Source organism: Balaenoptera borealis (assembly GCF_965194805.1).
Source record: "Balaenoptera borealis genome assembly, chromosome: 7".
NCBI lineage: Eukaryota > Metazoa > Chordata > Mammalia > Artiodactyla > Balaenopteridae > Balaenoptera > Balaenoptera borealis.
This window is the reverse complement of record NC_138864.1, coordinates 27,296,861-27,315,682: the sequence shown is the minus strand read 5'-3', so window position 1 is coordinate 27,315,682 and position 18,822 is coordinate 27,296,861. Positions and strand designations below refer to the sequence as shown.

The 18,822-nt window shown below is 36.1% G+C and overlaps 1 protein-coding gene across 1 annotated transcript in view; it reads left to right on the top strand.

Moving 5' to 3' along the window:
• The window catches only part of LOC309632661 (guanine nucleotide-binding protein G(t) subunit alpha-3-like), a 72,031-nt gene that overhangs the window by 41,385 nt on the left and 11,824 nt on the right, over positions 1 to 18,822 (top strand). Inside the window, 2 exon segments of the mRNA XM_082400420.1 lie at positions 11,246 to 11,403; positions 15,619 to 15,747. Coding sequence (XP_082256546.1) covers positions 11,246 to 11,403; positions 15,619 to 15,747 — 287 coding nt within the window.

Sequence of the window (18,822 nt, the reverse complement as noted above, 5' to 3'; positions counted from 1 at the left end):
TTTTGGAAGTGTTAGCCACAGCAATCAGAGAAGACAAAGAAATAAAAGGAATCCAAATCGGAAAAGAAGAAGTAAAGCTGTCACTATTTGCAGATGACATGATACTATACATAGAGAATCCTAAAGATGCTACCAGAAAACTCCTAGAGCTAATCAATGAATTTGGTAAAGTAGCAGGATACAAAATTAATGCACAGAAATCTCTTGCATTTCTATACACTAATGACGAAAAATCTGAAAGTGAAATTAAGAAAACACTCCCGTTTACCATTGCAACAAAAAGAATAAAATATCTAGGAATAAACCTACCCAAGGAGACAAAAGACCTGTATGCAGAAAATTATAAGACACTGATGAAAGAAATTAAAGATGATACAAATAGATGGAGAGATATACCATGTTCCTGGATTGGAAGAATCAACATTGTGAAAATGACTCTACTACCCAAAGCAATCTACAGATTCAATGCAATCCCTATCAAACTACCACTGGCATTTTTCACAGAACTAGAACAAAAAATTTCACAATTTGTATGGAAACACAAAAGACCCCAAATAGCCAAAGCAATCTTGAGAACGAAAAATGGAGCTGGGGGAATCAGGCTCCCTGACTTCAGACTATATTACAAAGCTTCAGTAATCAAGACAGTTTGGTACTGGCACAAAAACAGAAATATAGATCAATGGAACAGGATAGAAAGCCCAGAGATAAACCCACACACATATGGTCACCTTATCTTTGATAAAGGAGGCAAGCATATACAGTGGAGAAAAGACAGCCTCTTCAATAAGTGGTGCTGGGAAAATTGGACAGATACATGTAAAAGTATGAAATTAGAACACTCCCTGACACCATGCACAAAAATAAACTCAAAATGGATTAAAGACCTAAGTGTAAGGGCAGACACTATCAAACTCTTAGAGGAAAACATAGGCAGAACACTCTATGACATACATCACAGCAAGATTCATTTTGACCCAGCTCCCAGAGAAATGGAAATAAGAACACAAATAAACAAATGGGACCTAATGAAACTTAAAAGCTTTTGCACAGCAAAGGAAACCATAAACAAGACCAAAAGACAACCATCAGAATGGGAGAAAATATTGGCAAATGAAGCAACTGACAAAGGATTAATCTCCAAGATTTACAAGCAGCTCATGCAGCTCAATAACAAAAAAACGAACAACCCAATCCAAAAATGGGCAGAAGACCTAAATAGACATTTCTCCAAAGAAGATATACAGATGGCCTACAGACACATGAAAGAATGCTCAACATCATTAATCATTAGAGAAATGCAAATCAAAACTACAATGAGATATCATCTCACACCAGTCAGAATGGCCATCATCAAAAAATCTAGAAACAATAAATGCTGGAGAGGGTGTGGAGGAAAGGGAACACTCTTGCACTGTTGGTGGGAATGTAAATTGATACAGCCACTATGGAGAACAGTATGGAGGTTCCTTAAAAAACTACAAATAGAACTACCATACGACCCAGCAATCCCACTACTGGGCATATACCCTGAGAAAACCATAGGTCAAAAAGAGTCATGTACCAAAATGTTCATTGCAGCTCTATTTACAATAGCCAGGACATGGAAGCAACCTAAATGTCCATCGACAGATGAATGGATAAAGAAGATGTGGCACATATATACAATGGAATATTACTCAGCCATAAAAAGAAATGAAATGGAGGTATTTGTAATGAGGTGGATGGAGTTAGAGTCTGTCATACAGAGTGAAGTAAGTCAGAAAGAGAAAAACAAATACAGTATGCTAACACATATATACGGAATCTAAGGAAAAAAAAAAAAAGGCCATGAAGAACCTAGTGGCAAGACGGGAATAAAGACACAGACCTACTAGAGAATGGACTTGAGGATATGGGGAGGGGGTGGGGTGAGATGTGACAGGGTAAGAGAGTGTCATGGACATATATCCACTACCAAATGTAAAATAGATAGCTAGTGGGAAGCAGCCACATAGCACAGGGATATCAGCTCGGTGCTTTGTGACCACCTAGAGGGGTGGGATGGGGAGGGTGGGAGGGAGGGAGATGCAAGAGGGAAGAGAAATGGGAACATATTGTATATGTATAACTGATTCACTTTGTTATAAAGCAGAAGCTAACACACCATTGTAAGGCAATTATACTTCAATAAAGATGTTTTAAAAAAAAAAAAAAGAATAGTCAACACTAGCTCTCTTCTTCCATTTTCCATCTGTCCTTCAACCATTTCCATCGCTCTTGCTTCTGGCACGTCACAGAAATTGCCCTTATAAATGTCAGTTATGATTTCCTAATTGCCATTTTTTAGGAAGTGATCATGAGTCCTTATTTTAATTCCACTTGACTTCGTTGAGTTTTTCCCTCTTAAAACTTTACCCTGGCTTCTAGGATCACTCCCTTTCCCAGTTCACCTCCAAACTCTACCATCCTCCCTGATTCTTTGACTACATCTTCATTGTTGGTGTCTCTACTGTATCAGGCCCTCTTCTCTGCTTACTCTACGCCTTCATCACATGAAAATCGCTGAAGTCCACTGATTTTCACAATCATCTTCAAGGGGACTGTCCCAGAATATTTCTTCCAAACTCAGACACTTTGTCTGAACTAGGGAAGCAGATAATATCTACCTCTACATTCTATGGATAGGTCTAAATCAGAATAAACAACATTAAACTTATCTGCCCCTCTGGCCTGTAGTCCCCTACAATGAATCACAGTAACAGCAGCCTCTAAAGAAATAAATCTAGGTGTAGTTATACTGACCCCTCACTCTTTTACCAAGTTATGCTACATCTACGTAAGGTATGTTTCCCAACATGTCACTTAACCCTACTGTCACTGCCTCATTTCAAAACCTCAGCATTTCTGACCTGGATTAATAAAGGCATCTTGCTGTGTTGTTTCTACTTCCCCCTCTCTTCCTTCCACTGCATTATCCACACTGCCACCAACTGATCTCTGAAAAAATGATTGTATCTCCTTCATAAATTTAACGCTTCACCTATTCTATAAAGATGAAACTCCTAGACGTGGTAAATCAACAGTTCAGAATCCAGCTCCTGCCTATCTCTTCATCCTAACATCCCATAACTTCCTCCTTCCTACTTTCTGCTTCAGAAATGCTGGACTTAAACAGTTCTATGGACTAGCATGCTATGGGTGGCAATACAGCTTAGCGGCTAAGATCACAGGCTCTAAAAGCAGACTGTGTTTGTTGAACAGCTGTACTACACACTGACATTGTAAGTCAGGGATAGTGTCTTAATGTATCTATGCCTATGTTTCTTACCTGTAAAATGTAGGTGATAATTTTACCTACTTTAAATTAGGGCTTATTGTAAGAAATAAGACATAGAAAGCACTTAAAACAATGTTTGGCACATACTGAAAGCTTGATAATTGTAAGCATCTATTTGGTCACACTGATCCTTCTGCCTAAAATGTTCTTTTTCCTTTTGACTATCTGGAAATAACTATTCATCCTTGAAAAATCAACTGATCATCACTGCTGCCAGGCAGTCTCCTTGATCCCTTACAACCACTCCCAATAGAGTTGATCACTAGTTTTCTAGTTCATCATACCACCTGCCAGTATTTTTGCTATACATTATCACACTGTACAAAAATAGGATTTCATGCCCTACCTTCCTATAATCTACTACTCTCCAATAGAACTTTCTGCAGTGACAGGAATGTTACACCTGTGCTCTCCATATGTGGCTAGTGTGATTGAGGAACTAAACTTTTAATTTTACTTAATTTTATTTAACATGTCTGGTGGCTACTGTATGAGACAATGGAGCACTAGTCTGTTTTTAGGGAGGAGGGACTTTTATAATTCATTCATTCTCTTCAGTGCATGAAATATGTTACTGAAAATGCCCAGTGAATGCTTGCTTATTAATTTGAACAGATCTAGGAATGAACTTCCAGGTAGAGAGCTCTGCCTCACAGCAATTGCAGTCCTTAGAAAAGCAATATTGCTTAAGTCCCACTACAACTGGATTTTGTTAACTGTGCTTTTGTCAATTTGCTTGGTGATAGATATTTCCTCATCCTCTGAAAAAAGGATATTGATCAGAATCTGGGTCCAGGAAGAAAACCTAAATGCCCCCAAGTTTATTTATAATTGCCATTTAAATTTAATAATTACAGTAATATTCTAATTTCAATTTTTGCCAGAGAACTGGGATTTCTTTAATGAACTTATTCCTGATCTATCCATAAAGACATTTTACTGTTTCTTTTTTTCTACAGCCTTTAATTGACTGTTTTATTCACTTATTTAAGTTATTTAATTGTTTGCTACAGCAGGACAAACATGGCCATTTTTGAAGTAGAAATACAGCCATTACTGGCAATCAAATATTAAAAACAATAAATAATAGGTATAGGTACTGCCTTTACTCCTTTCACTAAGAGTCCTTGTATTTGAAGGTTTTAATATCTTGGGAGGCATTTGTGTTGTTTTTTCCCCCTATGCTAAAGCCTCTATGTGTATGCATGCAACACAAATCCTTAGCAATATGTCATTCAAATGATGCCTAATGAACACACAAGCACTTTTAAAAGCAATAAGAAAAAAAAAAAAAAAAAAAACAGAAAGGAACCAGAACATATTATGCAAAAAAGTGATTAACGTACACAAAGACCTTAACTTTCAATAGGTGTGTATTCCAAAACTAGTAGTAAAACTTTGAGTTCTGATTGAATGAGTGGAAGGGAAAGAAGAGTTCAGCTAAATTAAATGTCTAGGCATTTCAACTTTGAGAACTCAGTGGCACGTACACACATGGAACAGTGACAATGGATTTAACAGAGGGTAATTACCGCCATTAAAGAGGGTGCCTTTGTTACCGTTATAAATAGAAAATGGGCACTCCTATTTTCCAGTGTGTCTTAAGTGATAGGACAAGATGTGAATGTTATGCTAAATTACTTCATTTCCTCTGGACATCATGTTATAAACACTACAAAAAGTTTCAGAACTCTGTGTATATCTTTGTCCTCGGAATCTTGAAATCTTTCTCTTGAAAAGAAATAACCTTGCTAAGTAAAAAGCTAATTACTGATCCTTAAGAGACAACCTAGTATAATCCCCTTATTTAAAGATGTAAAAAAAAGAAGGGCCAGAGAGGATTAGCAAGTTGACCTGCATTAAATAGCCAGAGTTTAGGGCAAAACCCACTTTTCCTGGCTTCCATTATAGTGCTTTTCCCTATACGAGGATTTTTGTAAAAATATTTTTAACAATTAGGATTATTTCTTTTATTTTCTTTCTTCTAAGCAATAATAGTTCCTCAAACAGGCTTTCCTTCTGCAATCCTTTGAGGATGATTTAGCAATGTTTGAATTTGCATGTGTAATATTCCATTTATTTGCATCACAACCTTGCCCACGGCTACTTAAATATATTTTTTGTTTCATGCAGCCCAATGTTTGCAAATCAGTGATGCCAGTCATCACTAAATACCTGAAATGTGTTGGTTAAGAGTCTTAATGATCTGGCATGCAGGTGGAGTGAAAATAGACTCTGTACATTGCTGCCATTATGCTAACTACAAAATAGAAATAAATGTCATTTATTCAAACCCTACATTAAATGGTGTAAACAGAGTAACTTAAGCAGCACTAAGCAATTGACATAACTTCTTAGGAGTACTTATGTCCTCAAGTATCAAGCATCACGGTTGTCAGGTACTACATAGCTCATATTTTGATTTTGATTAATGTAGATTATAGCAGTTTCAATCACATTCTTCAGTATTTGATTTTAAGATTAATACACTCTCTACCTGGCTTAAACTGTTTATTCAACAGATAATTGCTAAGCACTTTGCTTATGTGTGGCTTTCAGAGATCTGGTGTCCTATGGCTTTCAATTTAGCTTTCAATTTACTTACACAGTTTATATATTTCAATTTATTTTATACAGTTTGTACATCATCACACAGATTGCCATTCAAAGAGAGAAAGTATCCTAACCGAAAATATACATGAACTTTATTAGTCACTGGTCCTGTAAGTCTGGACAAGTTACTTAAGGTTCAGATTTTTCATCCACAAAGTGTTAGTGCTTTCATCATTAAATTACAATGACTATTACAGGAGGAAGCAAAACCATAAGAAACCCACATAAACACAAAGTATTGAAGAATGTAAGCTCCCAGTAAATATTAGGAATTTTTACTTTCCAATAATCACATTGAATGTAGGCTCATTAACACTTATGTATTGAAGTCTATACATCCAATACCATTCAAAAATGTTTTTTTTTCATTAAACTATTATTTATATGGCAGACATCTGACTGGACACTAGGAATATACTGAGGAATCAGCAGTAAATGAGACGGAAATAGTATTTGCCCTCTAGAGAAGAAAAGTTGGTGTTGAACAAGTAATTACAAAGCATGAGCTATTTCAAAAGAGCAGCATAGCTGGATATGGAGCTAAATCCTCCTCATGTGTAGAGAGAATTACTGAGAAAGGGAAGACTATCACTAATGAGGATGGGGTGGAACTAATAAATTTCCCTTCAGAAATGCTGAGTTTGTAATTCTGTGAGCTATCCACATGTATGAACAGTTGAAAATGTGCATTTGAAGTTCAAAGGGGATATTTGGTTAGAGACTTAAGTCTCAGTGTTACTGCCATACCCTTACACTAAGGCATATAATTTACACTAAGGAAGGGGATGGGATGGAAGAGATCAAGGGCTTAGATTGAGAAGAGAAGGGCACTAAGGAGAATGGAGACTTAGGTAACAATGTTGAAAAACTACAACGTTTTCCGGTCATTTGAGAGGAATAGGAAACTTTGGAGAAAATGATGGAACAGTAAGAAGAAAACCAGGAGAATATGGAATCACGGAATTTGAGTGAAGTGCTCCAAAGGAAGGTGATCTAAATTGAAAGGTCTTAAGAGGTCAAGAAGGTAGTATATTTAAAAGAATCTAATGGATTTAATAATGTAGAGATTATGGGAGAGGTTTCAGAAAAGTTGTGAATGCAGAATCCAATGAAGTGTGTTCAGAAATGAGTAGATATGAGAACAGAGTTTAAAGAACTATCGCTGAGGAGTATGAGAGAGAGAGAATCTGTAGTTGAAGGGGAATACAGCTAAAGGGGGGTCATTCTTGTTTCTTTTGGTTTAATGTTTGATAAACTAATTTCATGAGTATATAACTTTTAAAGAGGGTAAAGGTGAAGAAACAAAAGGGGGAAATAATAAAGGCATTTACTTACTCTCTCTGAATATTACTATATTCTATTTTAGAGCATCTAAAGCAATCACTAGACCAACATAAAAGGATGCTGAAAATTAACAACCCTTTAATTACACATTTTGGGTGTTGTGACCATCTTTGACATAGCACCCTATGAAGTGAATCCTATAATTTCAACTAAAGAACACTGATTTCTCAAGATGTTCTATAATAAAAGTTCTGTAATCAAATAAGTTTGGGATACATATGTACTATAACAACTTATTGGAAATTTACCAACAGTGTTTGTAAGCAAAGGCTCTGAAAATCCTGTAGTTAAAACTTGGTATTCTGAACCTGGCAGTTATGCAAATTATTAGGCTATAATATCCTTTCCTTCCATTGATATATCAATATTTTTTTCTACAACCTTTTGAAGTATGATTCTAGGGTTCAGAATGAGTTCCACAAGTTTCTAGGATCATGTGAGGTCCCTAATATTGATGAACAAAGTCTGAGTAACTTGCTGAGGAAACATATATTTCACTTTCTATGCAACATAATTCTAGAACTATCCAACATTAAGAGAATGAGCTATTCTAGAACCACCATAATTCCCAAGCTTTTCCAAATACATGATAGGGAAATAAAATTTCTTTAGGATGCCACTCATACCCACTGTGAATTATTTGAAACTTATGGAAAATTATTATACATCCCTTAAAACTTCTCTAGAACATGAGGTCTGAGCTAATTAGTATATTCATTTTACTGATTCATCCATTCAACAATATTTCAGGGACATGTACTAGTGTTAGGGTCTGTTCTTGGTTTTAAGGATATAGAAATGAACAAAACAATAAAATCTCTGCCTTCATATGCTTATAGTCTAATATAAAAGATATAAAGAACTGTGTACTATATAGGTAGCAATAAGTGCTATGGAGAAACATCAAGGAGGTTAAGGGGCTAGAAAGTGAAGAAAGAATGAAAGAAAGGGTGGTAGGGAAGGCATTCTTGAGGAGGTGGTATTTGGGAAGAGATGAAGATTTGGGAAGATTTCAGTGAAGTAGGAAGTGAGCCACAGGAAACACATGAAGAGATCAGCCATTCTCAAAAGCTCTGAAATGGGGGCTTGGTGAGTTCAAGGAATAGTAAGGAGTCCAGTGTGTCTTGAGGAAAGAGGGACAAAAGTGCAGGGGTAGGGGGGAGGCAGGAAATAAAATTAGAAAGGAAGACATGGCTAAAAATGTAGAGCCTTGTGAGCCACAGTAAGGAATTTGGAATTTTATTCTGAGTTTGATGGGAAATTACTGGGTTTTTTTTGTTTTTTTTTTAATCTGGAAGTAAGATAATAGGTAGGAGTTTGATGTTCAATCAGTTTGGCTGTTATATAGAAGACTGTTCATAATAGCTGTTAATTTTGGTGTGATGTATTTCAAAAATTCAAATTTCATTGGTGGACCCAATCCCTTAAACAATATCAATTTGGACTCTTTAATTATCATCAACCCTTTGATAACTGTAGAAGAACTTCAAGAATTGAATTGCAGTATGTCTAATACGATATTATTTATGGTTAAAAAATATGTTGCCAGGGATTCTCAACTCAGGCTGCACATTTGAGACACCTGGGAGATTTTAAAAACTACCTTTGCAGACCGTGACACCTGGAGATTCAGACTCATTTTGTTTGGGTTGGGGTCCTAGTATCGATATTTTTAAAAAAGTACCCCACATGTTCACAATGTGCAGCCTGGTTTGAAAATCACCACCATTGACTTTACCTCTGCATGCAGTACACTAAAATATAAAAGGTCTTGAAAGACAAAACCAAACTGATAGGATGGCTTGCCCTTGAGGAAGCTAATAATAAATGATGATCAAAGAGGACTTTATGACATTTAAATGCTCAAGGTGAGACTGTATTTTTGATACCTCTACAAATAAAGTATATGTAAATTTAAAATGGTAACTATTTAAAAGAATGAAAGAGTGTATAATAGCTTGTTTTGTAAAGCTTACAAGGCATGTGATTTTTTTCCCTTTAGGGACAATACTGTTTGAGCAGCTGTTGCACTGCATCATTTGTCCTAAATGGCACTTTAGTGTGGAAGGAGGCAAATAGGATGATGCCAGCAAAGTGATCGGATCATAGTTCACTAATTTGCACTTTTCTATCACATCAAACGAATCGGGAAGAAGGATTTTAAAGTTCACCTTTTGTTGATGCAATAAAATAGGATCAAAGCCCTTGATTTGGGCCAGTTAAAGTTTGTGGCCTAGTGGTCATCTGATCAGTTTGGTTTGGCAATAAAATCCGATTGTGAAGAAAGATGAAATAAGGTTTTTAGTCTCAACAGAGCCTTTCTTTAACAATGAGAGATATACCCTTAGATCTTCATGCAAAGAGCAGATTTTTAGTAAAATGGTGACAGAAGCCTGTCATAGATTTCAAATAATAATAAATTGAATTATATCAGAAAGTCATCAGGTTCTTATTGGACATACTTCACTAGTATCCACCTGATTTTGCAGAAAATACGTTTGGGTTTGACTCTTCAATGCTTATTGTCTTCACTGATTTGGCAAACTTACCTCCAAGTTTTAGATTCGTCATTTGTAAGATGGAGAAAATATTGTGTCTGTGTGACTACTGTTGTCAGGATTATGCAAAATATTACAAGTGCTAAATGTCATGTGAGTTGTTATAATAATATGCACTCAAAAGAGTTAGAGCAAGAAAGAGCATGAGATTTGGAGTCTGACAACCAAGATTTGAGCCCAGATTTCTTCATTTGCTTGGCCTAGCATCATGGTCAATAACTGAATTATTCTGAAATCCACATTCTTAATCAAAAATTTTTTTGTCATAAACCATTTTTTGATTATTAGTTTAAGTAAACTGTGGACTACATTATTTACTCAAACTTTTATTTCCTTCTGCCCTTGTCACTTCCAAATATCCCATCAGGAGTAACACAATGCTTGCTTTTACTTTTCTCCTTTTCCTCTTTTTACTTTACTTCCTTCCCATCTCTTTTCCTAATGAAGTCTCAACTCTGCCCTATCGATTTGCCCCAAAGGCACACAAGTGACAACACCTATAAGGATGTTCAAAAACTGGGTGGATCAAAATGTTTACCATTGCTGGGCTTCCCTGGTGGCACAGTGGTTGAGAATCCGCCTGCAAATGCAGGTGCAGGGGACACAGCTTTGAGCCCTGGTCCGGGAAGATCCCACATGTCACAGAGCAACTAAGCCCGTGCACCACAACTTCTGAGCCCGTGTGCTGCAACTACTGAAGCCCGCTCACCTAGAGCCTGATCTCCGCAACAGAAGAAGCCACCGCGATGAGAAGCCCGCGCACCTCAACGAAGAGTAGCCCCCGCTCTCCGCAACTAGAGAAAGCCCGCTCGCAGCAACGAAGACTCAACGCAGCCAAAAATAAAATTAATTAATTAATTTACAAAAAAAGTTTACCATTGTTAATTTTTATGATTACAAAGAGGTACGTGATGGCAAATAATACTGTATATCAATACATAATTTTAGAGTACTGAGTTTTAATTTCCTTTTTTACTCTAATTCTTCCTTGGTATTTTTGTTTCCTGGAAAATATACGGCCATGATCAATAATGTGTCTGACTAGATCAGGTTCATTACACTTTGACACTAGCATTTTGGTCGTCTAGAAGCTCAGTGGACTCACATTAAAATATTGTTATCCCTTTTTACATCACATTTAGAAGTCAGTGATATATACCCAAATATCCTAATTTCTCCATGTAATAGTTCACAGTTTTTGCAATGAAAAACTTTTCTGGACATGAGCCAATCATTATAAGGAACTTGAGTTCTAATGTATTAACCTGAAAATATAGTGACTGGATGCTCAATGAAATTATTACTGAATGAAATAAGACTCACCAAATTGAAATGCTCTATTGGAAAAAGAAGAATATGTGATCCCAAATAACAACGTATTTTTATCCTTCTCACAAAAACAATGCTATAGGAAGACCAAAGACAACTTTATGTGATAACAAATACCCTGGAAGATGGCAGCATGACGCCTGAATTGGCTGAGGTAATAAAACGACTGTGGAGAGATCCAGGAATTCAGGCCTGCTTTGAAAGGGTATCTGAATATCAGCTCAACGACTCAGCAGCTTAGTAAGTGAATGCATTTTGACAGGAACTGTAGTTGAAACATTTACATTTAAGAATTGTAACTCTGTATGCTCTACATTTGTAATCACAAATGATGAAAGTAAATGGCTTTACATTTTATCATACTAAAAAGCAAGTGAAGAGAAAGAAAAAAAGATCAAGATGATGTAAATAAGATGTAAAAAACATAACCACAGGATCATTTTAAATAACTAATTTTGAACCTATATGTCTGAGAAGATATATATGTTGTAAATATTTTCTCCCAATTAAAAAGATTTAATCCTTACACACTAAGTTCAACATGAACACAGACTGGTAACATGCACACTGAGGTCTTGGGCTATTCACTTCATCTCTATTCAAGTTACTAAAATCATCTTCTAAAATAACCTTATTAATGATACATGCTTTGGCTCCACTGGTTTGATGGGCATGATATAGCATTTTAGAAGAAAGTTATGTATTGATTTGAAAAACATTTGTATATTGTGGGATTCTTTTTGAGTCTCAAGCAAGATTATATAATTTTCACAACTAATATCAACCAGCTAGCAATGTTTAGCCATAAGGAAATTAGGATGTTGTAACAATGTTTATAATTTCATTATCTAAATGATTTTTAATTTCCATTTTAGTAAGTAGTCCTTGACCTGTCCCATGGTTACATGCTTATAAGCATGTGTGCACATGCATGTAAATATAATGTAAATACTTATTCTATATTTCTGTCCATGCATATGAATGTGTAAAAGGGTACAAATAACAGTTCTTCTGAGGCTCCCAACAGAACATGCTAGCAGTACTTTAAAAAACAGTTAAGTAAAAGTTAAACAAATGAAAGATTATTTGAGGACAGAACAGTAAAATTTGCATGATGCTTCAGATTTTTAAGCATAACGAGTAGGAGGATTATGGAGAGAAAACAAACCATATAAATTCTAGGAAAACATAACAACAGGCTTCTGTGATTGCTCATTCGTTTTCATTTTAAATTCCAAAATCCAATGGACATATTGCCCTTGGAGGAAAGTCCTACTCTTATCTCTCTGATGACCTAGAGAATGGATATCAGCCTGTGATTACATCAACAATGTTTTAATACTACTCTATAGTATAAAACATTGCTTTTTGATATGAATCATTGATAAAGGCAGTCACAATCAGAAACTGAATTATGGAATATTCTCATAAAATGTTGCTTAGCAATGTTCTGGGGAGAGAAGAAGAGAAGGATAGTTCAGTACTTGTAATTCATACATTTAGTTTCAGATACACATTACTGGGTAAACATTTTCCCTTAAAATAATGTAACTTGTATTTGCAATTTTATTATCATTACGTTTACCAAATTCTTTGCTCTTTGATAACAAAAAAATTTTACATATTGTATACCCAAAATGGGCAAATAGAATGACATTTTATTATTTTTCCTAGACTTTTAATTTTTAATTTTAGCATTTTTCTTTGTTTTGACACATAAAAAATATTTTTCACTGGGACTATCACATTTCAGATTCATATTAAAAGCATTTGTCTGTTCTTCAAGTTTAACAAATCTACACAACATCTATTTGCACCCATTTTTGTGAACGTCGCCAGTAATGTAATGATTTTTAACCACCCACATCGATTTGCAAAGAGCCGTAGAATAACTACAGGAAAAAGAAAGTTTTCATTTAAAATCTTAAAATTTAAATGTTAACTTTCTTTTCCCTCAGGGATTCTTAAAGGGGAGATTAAGTAAAAGCTTGCTAAGAAAAATAGTTGAATGGCCATTGCTTTCTTCCAAAAATTAACAGCCGATTTTTTTCTTTCAAATACTTAATTACATTCACGTTTTAAAATTAAATACACTCTCAGATTGATAACACATCCATTTTATTTCATATGCATTATATAGGGAAGGGGTCTTTCTTTTCCTTCTCCTCTATTCCTCTCTACCTCCCCTCCCTCTTTTCCTTCCTTTCCTTCCTTCTGTCTATTTATTCATCCACCCGTCCATCCATCCATCCATTTTTTTTGTGAAAGTGAGATATTTGTTATTCTCTCAAACCTAGCAACCCTTTAAGTTGAGGCCAGCAAAGAGGTGAGTCCTAATCAGAGAATGTTGTTTGTTGGCAACATAACAACCCTCCCCTAATCAGTACTAGCAAACTGAAAGAAAAGGGTCATGACAGTGGGAAAAATTTTAATTAATACTTCATGGTTTGCTGATTGGGCTGTCCAGTGTGTGACTTAAACTCCACATTTTAAGATTCAACATGGACTTTACTAGGAGAATACTATTTTTATATGATTAGAAAAAGAATCAGGTATTTTTTAAGTGATTTGAGCTATATGTATTCAGGGCCTCTGGTTTAAGTTTTAGACCACAGGCTTGAGCACCCAAATTCTATATTTGTTTATTAAAATGAACGTCTTAAATGCAAATTTGTCACTCTGCTACTGCTTCTGCTTTGCTTGAGATCATTTATGCATGCAAATAAAAGTACATTAAAATGTGTCTTTACCAAAGCATTCATTTAGCTATCATTAAAATGAATTTAATCTCTATCATGGAAGGTATGTTTTTGTTTGGTTTGGTTTGGTTTTTGCTCCTGCATGAACCAGCTGAGCAGTAATATACTACCACATATGCAGCCTGAGTTAACAGGAAATTCACCAAGGGCCTGGCTTCAAAAATCGAAAATAGATAAACTAGAACATTTTTCCAATACTTTCTTCTGATATTTCTATCTTGATTTGTCTTTTTTAATAAAATTAAACTTTATTAGAATAAAACATGGTGATAAATTTTCACATTATACATATATGTGTTTCTGAAGTGTGATTGTCTATTGGTCCTTGGCCAAAATCCCTTTGAGGCACTTGGCAATTCTTAGTTTATTTCAGCTTAAAATCAGAAAGATCCTCCAAGAATAAATTATCTATATTGCTGTTGAATTTATTAAAAAATAAAATAAAATAGCATTGGCTTTCAAGGCATTGTGCTAGGTGCTAACGCATAAAGCTCTTCAGCTTAGTCCCTGAAAACTTCAACTGCCGAGTAATAACTAATATTCAGTTAGATTATACCTCTCAAATTCTGTCTAGATGGATGCATGCCCATTATGATCTTTCTATTTAGGTTATATGTATAAACTTGGTTCAATATAATGGACAATTTTGTCATAAAAACCTTACCAGGCTCTTGCTATCTCTATTTAACAATTTTATAGAAATAGCCATATTGCTAAGCTCCTAAAGCCTTAGTATCAAAAGTGTATAATAAGTGATTTTCAACAGTTTTTAAAGCAGTAAAACAGTTTGTTTTAGTCCAAGGACATGATCTGGTTTGAAGGATGAAGCTGAGAACAGTTTGCTTCCTCTAATCTAACAGACTCTTCTAGAGCACACAGCTTAATCAGATTCACTGCTGCCTCTCACCACCTGTGAGAGATCCTGTGCGCAGAAGGAGGACAGTATTTCTCCTGGTAACCGTAGGGTTTTTAAATATGGCCTCCGGTGAAGAGTGAAGGACACACTGAGGCACTGATGGAAGCGAAGAGGAGGTTGGAGAGGAAACAGTGTGGAAATTCAGCTTGCTATCCCCAGGAGTGTGATTCGGGCGTGGGTCAGCAATTTCATGAACTAGTTCCAGCATGAACCAGCAAGAAAGTCAAAAGTTTCTTCTGTTACTGAGCTAACTGGATATAGTCATGGTTCTTAATGAAAACTATTCCGACTCTTAAACTAAACAATCCAGGAGAAACAACACAACCACCATCAAATTATGATATTAAAACCAGTCACACTCTCAAAATTTGAAGTGCCTACATACAAACAACAGCCCTTTGAGACTAGTCTAGTGACCATCATTACAAGGTAGCATTTTTGGGGATGATCTAAGTCCTATAAGGAGAGCTTTCTTCTCAAATGTCTATTCAGACGCCAGTGAATCCATCACCTCATCCTTATAAAATACAAGCTAAGGCAGCATTCATCCACTTGCCTATAAAAAAAGGTCCCACAGGTCAGCTGTGTGTCACACTCAGTGCTCTGTGACATCCCAGCCACCATGTTCTTGTAATTCTGAGGAGCAGAGTTTGAAAACACCAGTCTGGAGTTTAATAATTTTAATGGACTCTAAACTAAAAATTCATTTGTACTCAATACTGATATCTTCTAGTACAAAGTTAAAATTATATATGCTATTTTGTTTGTTTTTCTTATTAGCTACCTGAACAATTTGGACAGAATAGCAGCTCCTGGCTACGTCCCAAATGAGCAAGATGTTCTACATTCTCGAGTGAAAACAACTAGAATCACTGAAACTCAATTCTCCTTTAAAGACTTGCATTTCAGGTATGATCCAATGTCTTTTCGAACTCTCAACAGAAATATGCATCAGACACAATATTTCTTCATAGAGAAGAGCTCTAACCCATGGTCAAGTGAGTGAGTCCTTGGGCATGTTCACTAGGCCTCAGGTACTTTCAGCACCGCTGTCTTTCATTGCCCTCCTGTAGCTCTACATGCCAACCCTCATCCTGAGCCTCATCCTTTCCCTCCAGTAAAAATGCCTCTGTCTTGAGCAGGTGGGAGCTAGATTTTATTTTCCTCATAGTTGAAACTGATATCCTACTTTGAAAAAATAAAAAAGGAAATATATTTAAATAACATTTAACCAACAGGTGCCAGGGATCGTATTTCCTGTGCCTTCCTACTCTCCCATTTGCTTGAAATATTCTTAATTTGTTTTTCTTAATTAAAAAAAATGCAAATAATTGAGAATTATTTGAATGTGATGCTATTTACTGGAATAACAAGGCCTATTTTATAAGCATGGTTTGGGTATAAAAATGAGTCCATTATTTTCATTGCTGTTGCATTATCAAGACACTCCTAGAAATTCTATTGTAAAATTACTCATTTACTATACCGAGAAATAGAAATCCATACCAGAGTGTTAGAAAATGGCCCTTGACACTTAAGTACTTCTCCCTATGATTGCAGATGAGATGGAGTATTCAACATTAAAACCATGTTCTAGATGTATCCCTTGGTAATGAAAAGACGTCAGTAAAAACATAGTTCAGTCATTCATGTACGCGATAATGGGAATATTTTTAAAAAGTATAAAAAATGAAAAAAAAAGGTGACATGAATTATTTGTATCCATTTATGAGGAAAATTTGTTTCAGTGGGATCAAAGTTTAATATTTTTTAAGTATTAAAACTACTGACACATAATATCTCATTAGAATAGTTATTATTTGGATGGCCAGGATGTTTTCAAGTTAATATGGAAGAAAGCCCTTCAAAATTTACCCCTCATTTTCAGGCCCACAAATAGTTAATCTTCTGAAAGATGAACCAAAGATCAAACCAGGATAAAGGAACTGCAAAGACTGGGATGGACGTCTCTCTTGGCAAATGTAAGCTGTTTGTCTTCGGGCTTGTCATCACTGTGGTACAGTTCCTCTTTAGCAACTGCTTTCTCCAGACTCCTGATCTTTGGTCCAGTTTTCAGAGTTTTCCTTTGAGAACCCAAGTCCAATTCCTCCTCTCGGCCCCTCCTAAGCCTGTCCAAGCATTTGTGGCACACTCACTTTTCTCTCTTACTCTCCTTTCTCCTCTCCAAATTTCTCACTGAAACACAGACTAGAAGCTGAGTGTAGGCCTTGGGGCTAATCCTACCAAGGTCCCAATCCCAGGTTCTCCATTAATTAGCAGCAGTCTTTGAGGAATAAAGCTACTTTTTCTTTACTTGCCTCATGAGGTTGTTGTGAAGATTATTTGAAATGAAGTACCAGCACAGAGTTATAACTTGGTGTTCTCCTACCTTACATAAGCTAATGGAATTTTCTGGATCCTAGACTGTCTGGATCATAAGAAGCCACTTTTAACACTTAATGCTGCACATTGAACACCTAGAAGCTCCCAATCCTGGTCATTCTCTACAACATCAACCAATTTAGTATCTTGTCAGAAATAGTCACTAGCATGAATTGTCTTTTTAATATATCTGTTCCTTGAACATTCCAAGACTTAGAGTCTTCACACTTACGGTTCTCCTTGCCTAAAATGCTCTGACCCTGGATCTCTGCAAGGACTGGCCTCTTCTTATCGTTAAGTTTCCAAATCAAAGGCTGTCTCCTCATGGAGCCTTGACCATCCTATCTACTAACCATCCCTTAATATCCCTGTCACTACTATACCCTGCAGAGTGTGGGTAAGCACATAAGAACAAGCTCTCAGGAGTGGGGGGAGGGAGGGCAGCCTGATTTTTGGCCCTTGATGAGTCCCCGGGTGTAAACACCCTGACAATAGCCAATTTCAACCTACCAACATGATGTCACTAAATGTAGAGTCGGGAAGAAATACGAACAAACAGTTCTTTCTAGCCGCGCCAATGTTGAGCCAGTACCATTACACAATTGATAATATCACACTATTTTTCTCTTTTTAAACATACCAATATATGAAATTGCCTTGTTTCTTTATCAGTTTGTTCTTTTTGCTTCTGTTTCTGCATCACGTGCTCTGAGCTCCAGAAGGCCAGGGGCCATATTTGCTTACAACTCTATTTCCTGTGATTCTCACACTGACTAACCCAGAGCAGGCACACAGTCAATCCCGGCTGGAGGAATAAATGTACTATGCCAGGCAACTATGAACACTACCTTCACACCCTTACTGTAACACGATGAATGGGCATTGCTATCCTTATGTAGGATAAACGGTCAAGAAATGGAGGCTAAAACAAAGTAAAAGGTTTCCCCAAGATCATACACAGAAGTGCTAGAAATGTGATTAAAATGCTTATCTTCCTAACTTCAAATATCACACTTCTTACACTGCTTATCACTGATGGGCTATAAGGTAAATTGGGCTGGAAACCATTCTTTTTCTGTACAGTACGTGCTTCCTCCAGTGTTGTTGGTCAATCACAATTCCCTTCAGAGAGAAGAGGGAAGGGGGAATAAAACGACAGCCTATTGGGGAGGTATCTTTCAGTGGTCAGGGCTCTGTGGTACTTCACCAGTCTGTGCTTCTAAAACGAGGGTAGATGCGACAATTGGCAATGAACACACAAAACCTCAGAAAATCATGTTCATTTCCGGAAACATCAAGTTCACTCAGTACCAAGTAATATCATATTCATACATTTTTTTAAATCATTTTTGAATATTATACAGCATTTGCATTAGGATGCTAGGCTTTCATCAGTGCATCATCATTTTCCTGTCCTTTTGTAATTCTTTGGTTAATTTTGTAAAGCATTTTAAGTTGTATAAGTGATCTATTCTACTTTTGTATATCACCGGCCCTTATGAAGGAATGAGAAAGGTCTTGCTAATTCTCTATTACAGTATTGATGCTAAAATGTAAGATACTTGTGAATTGGATTGTGAAGCTCAGTTAAGACTTATTTTG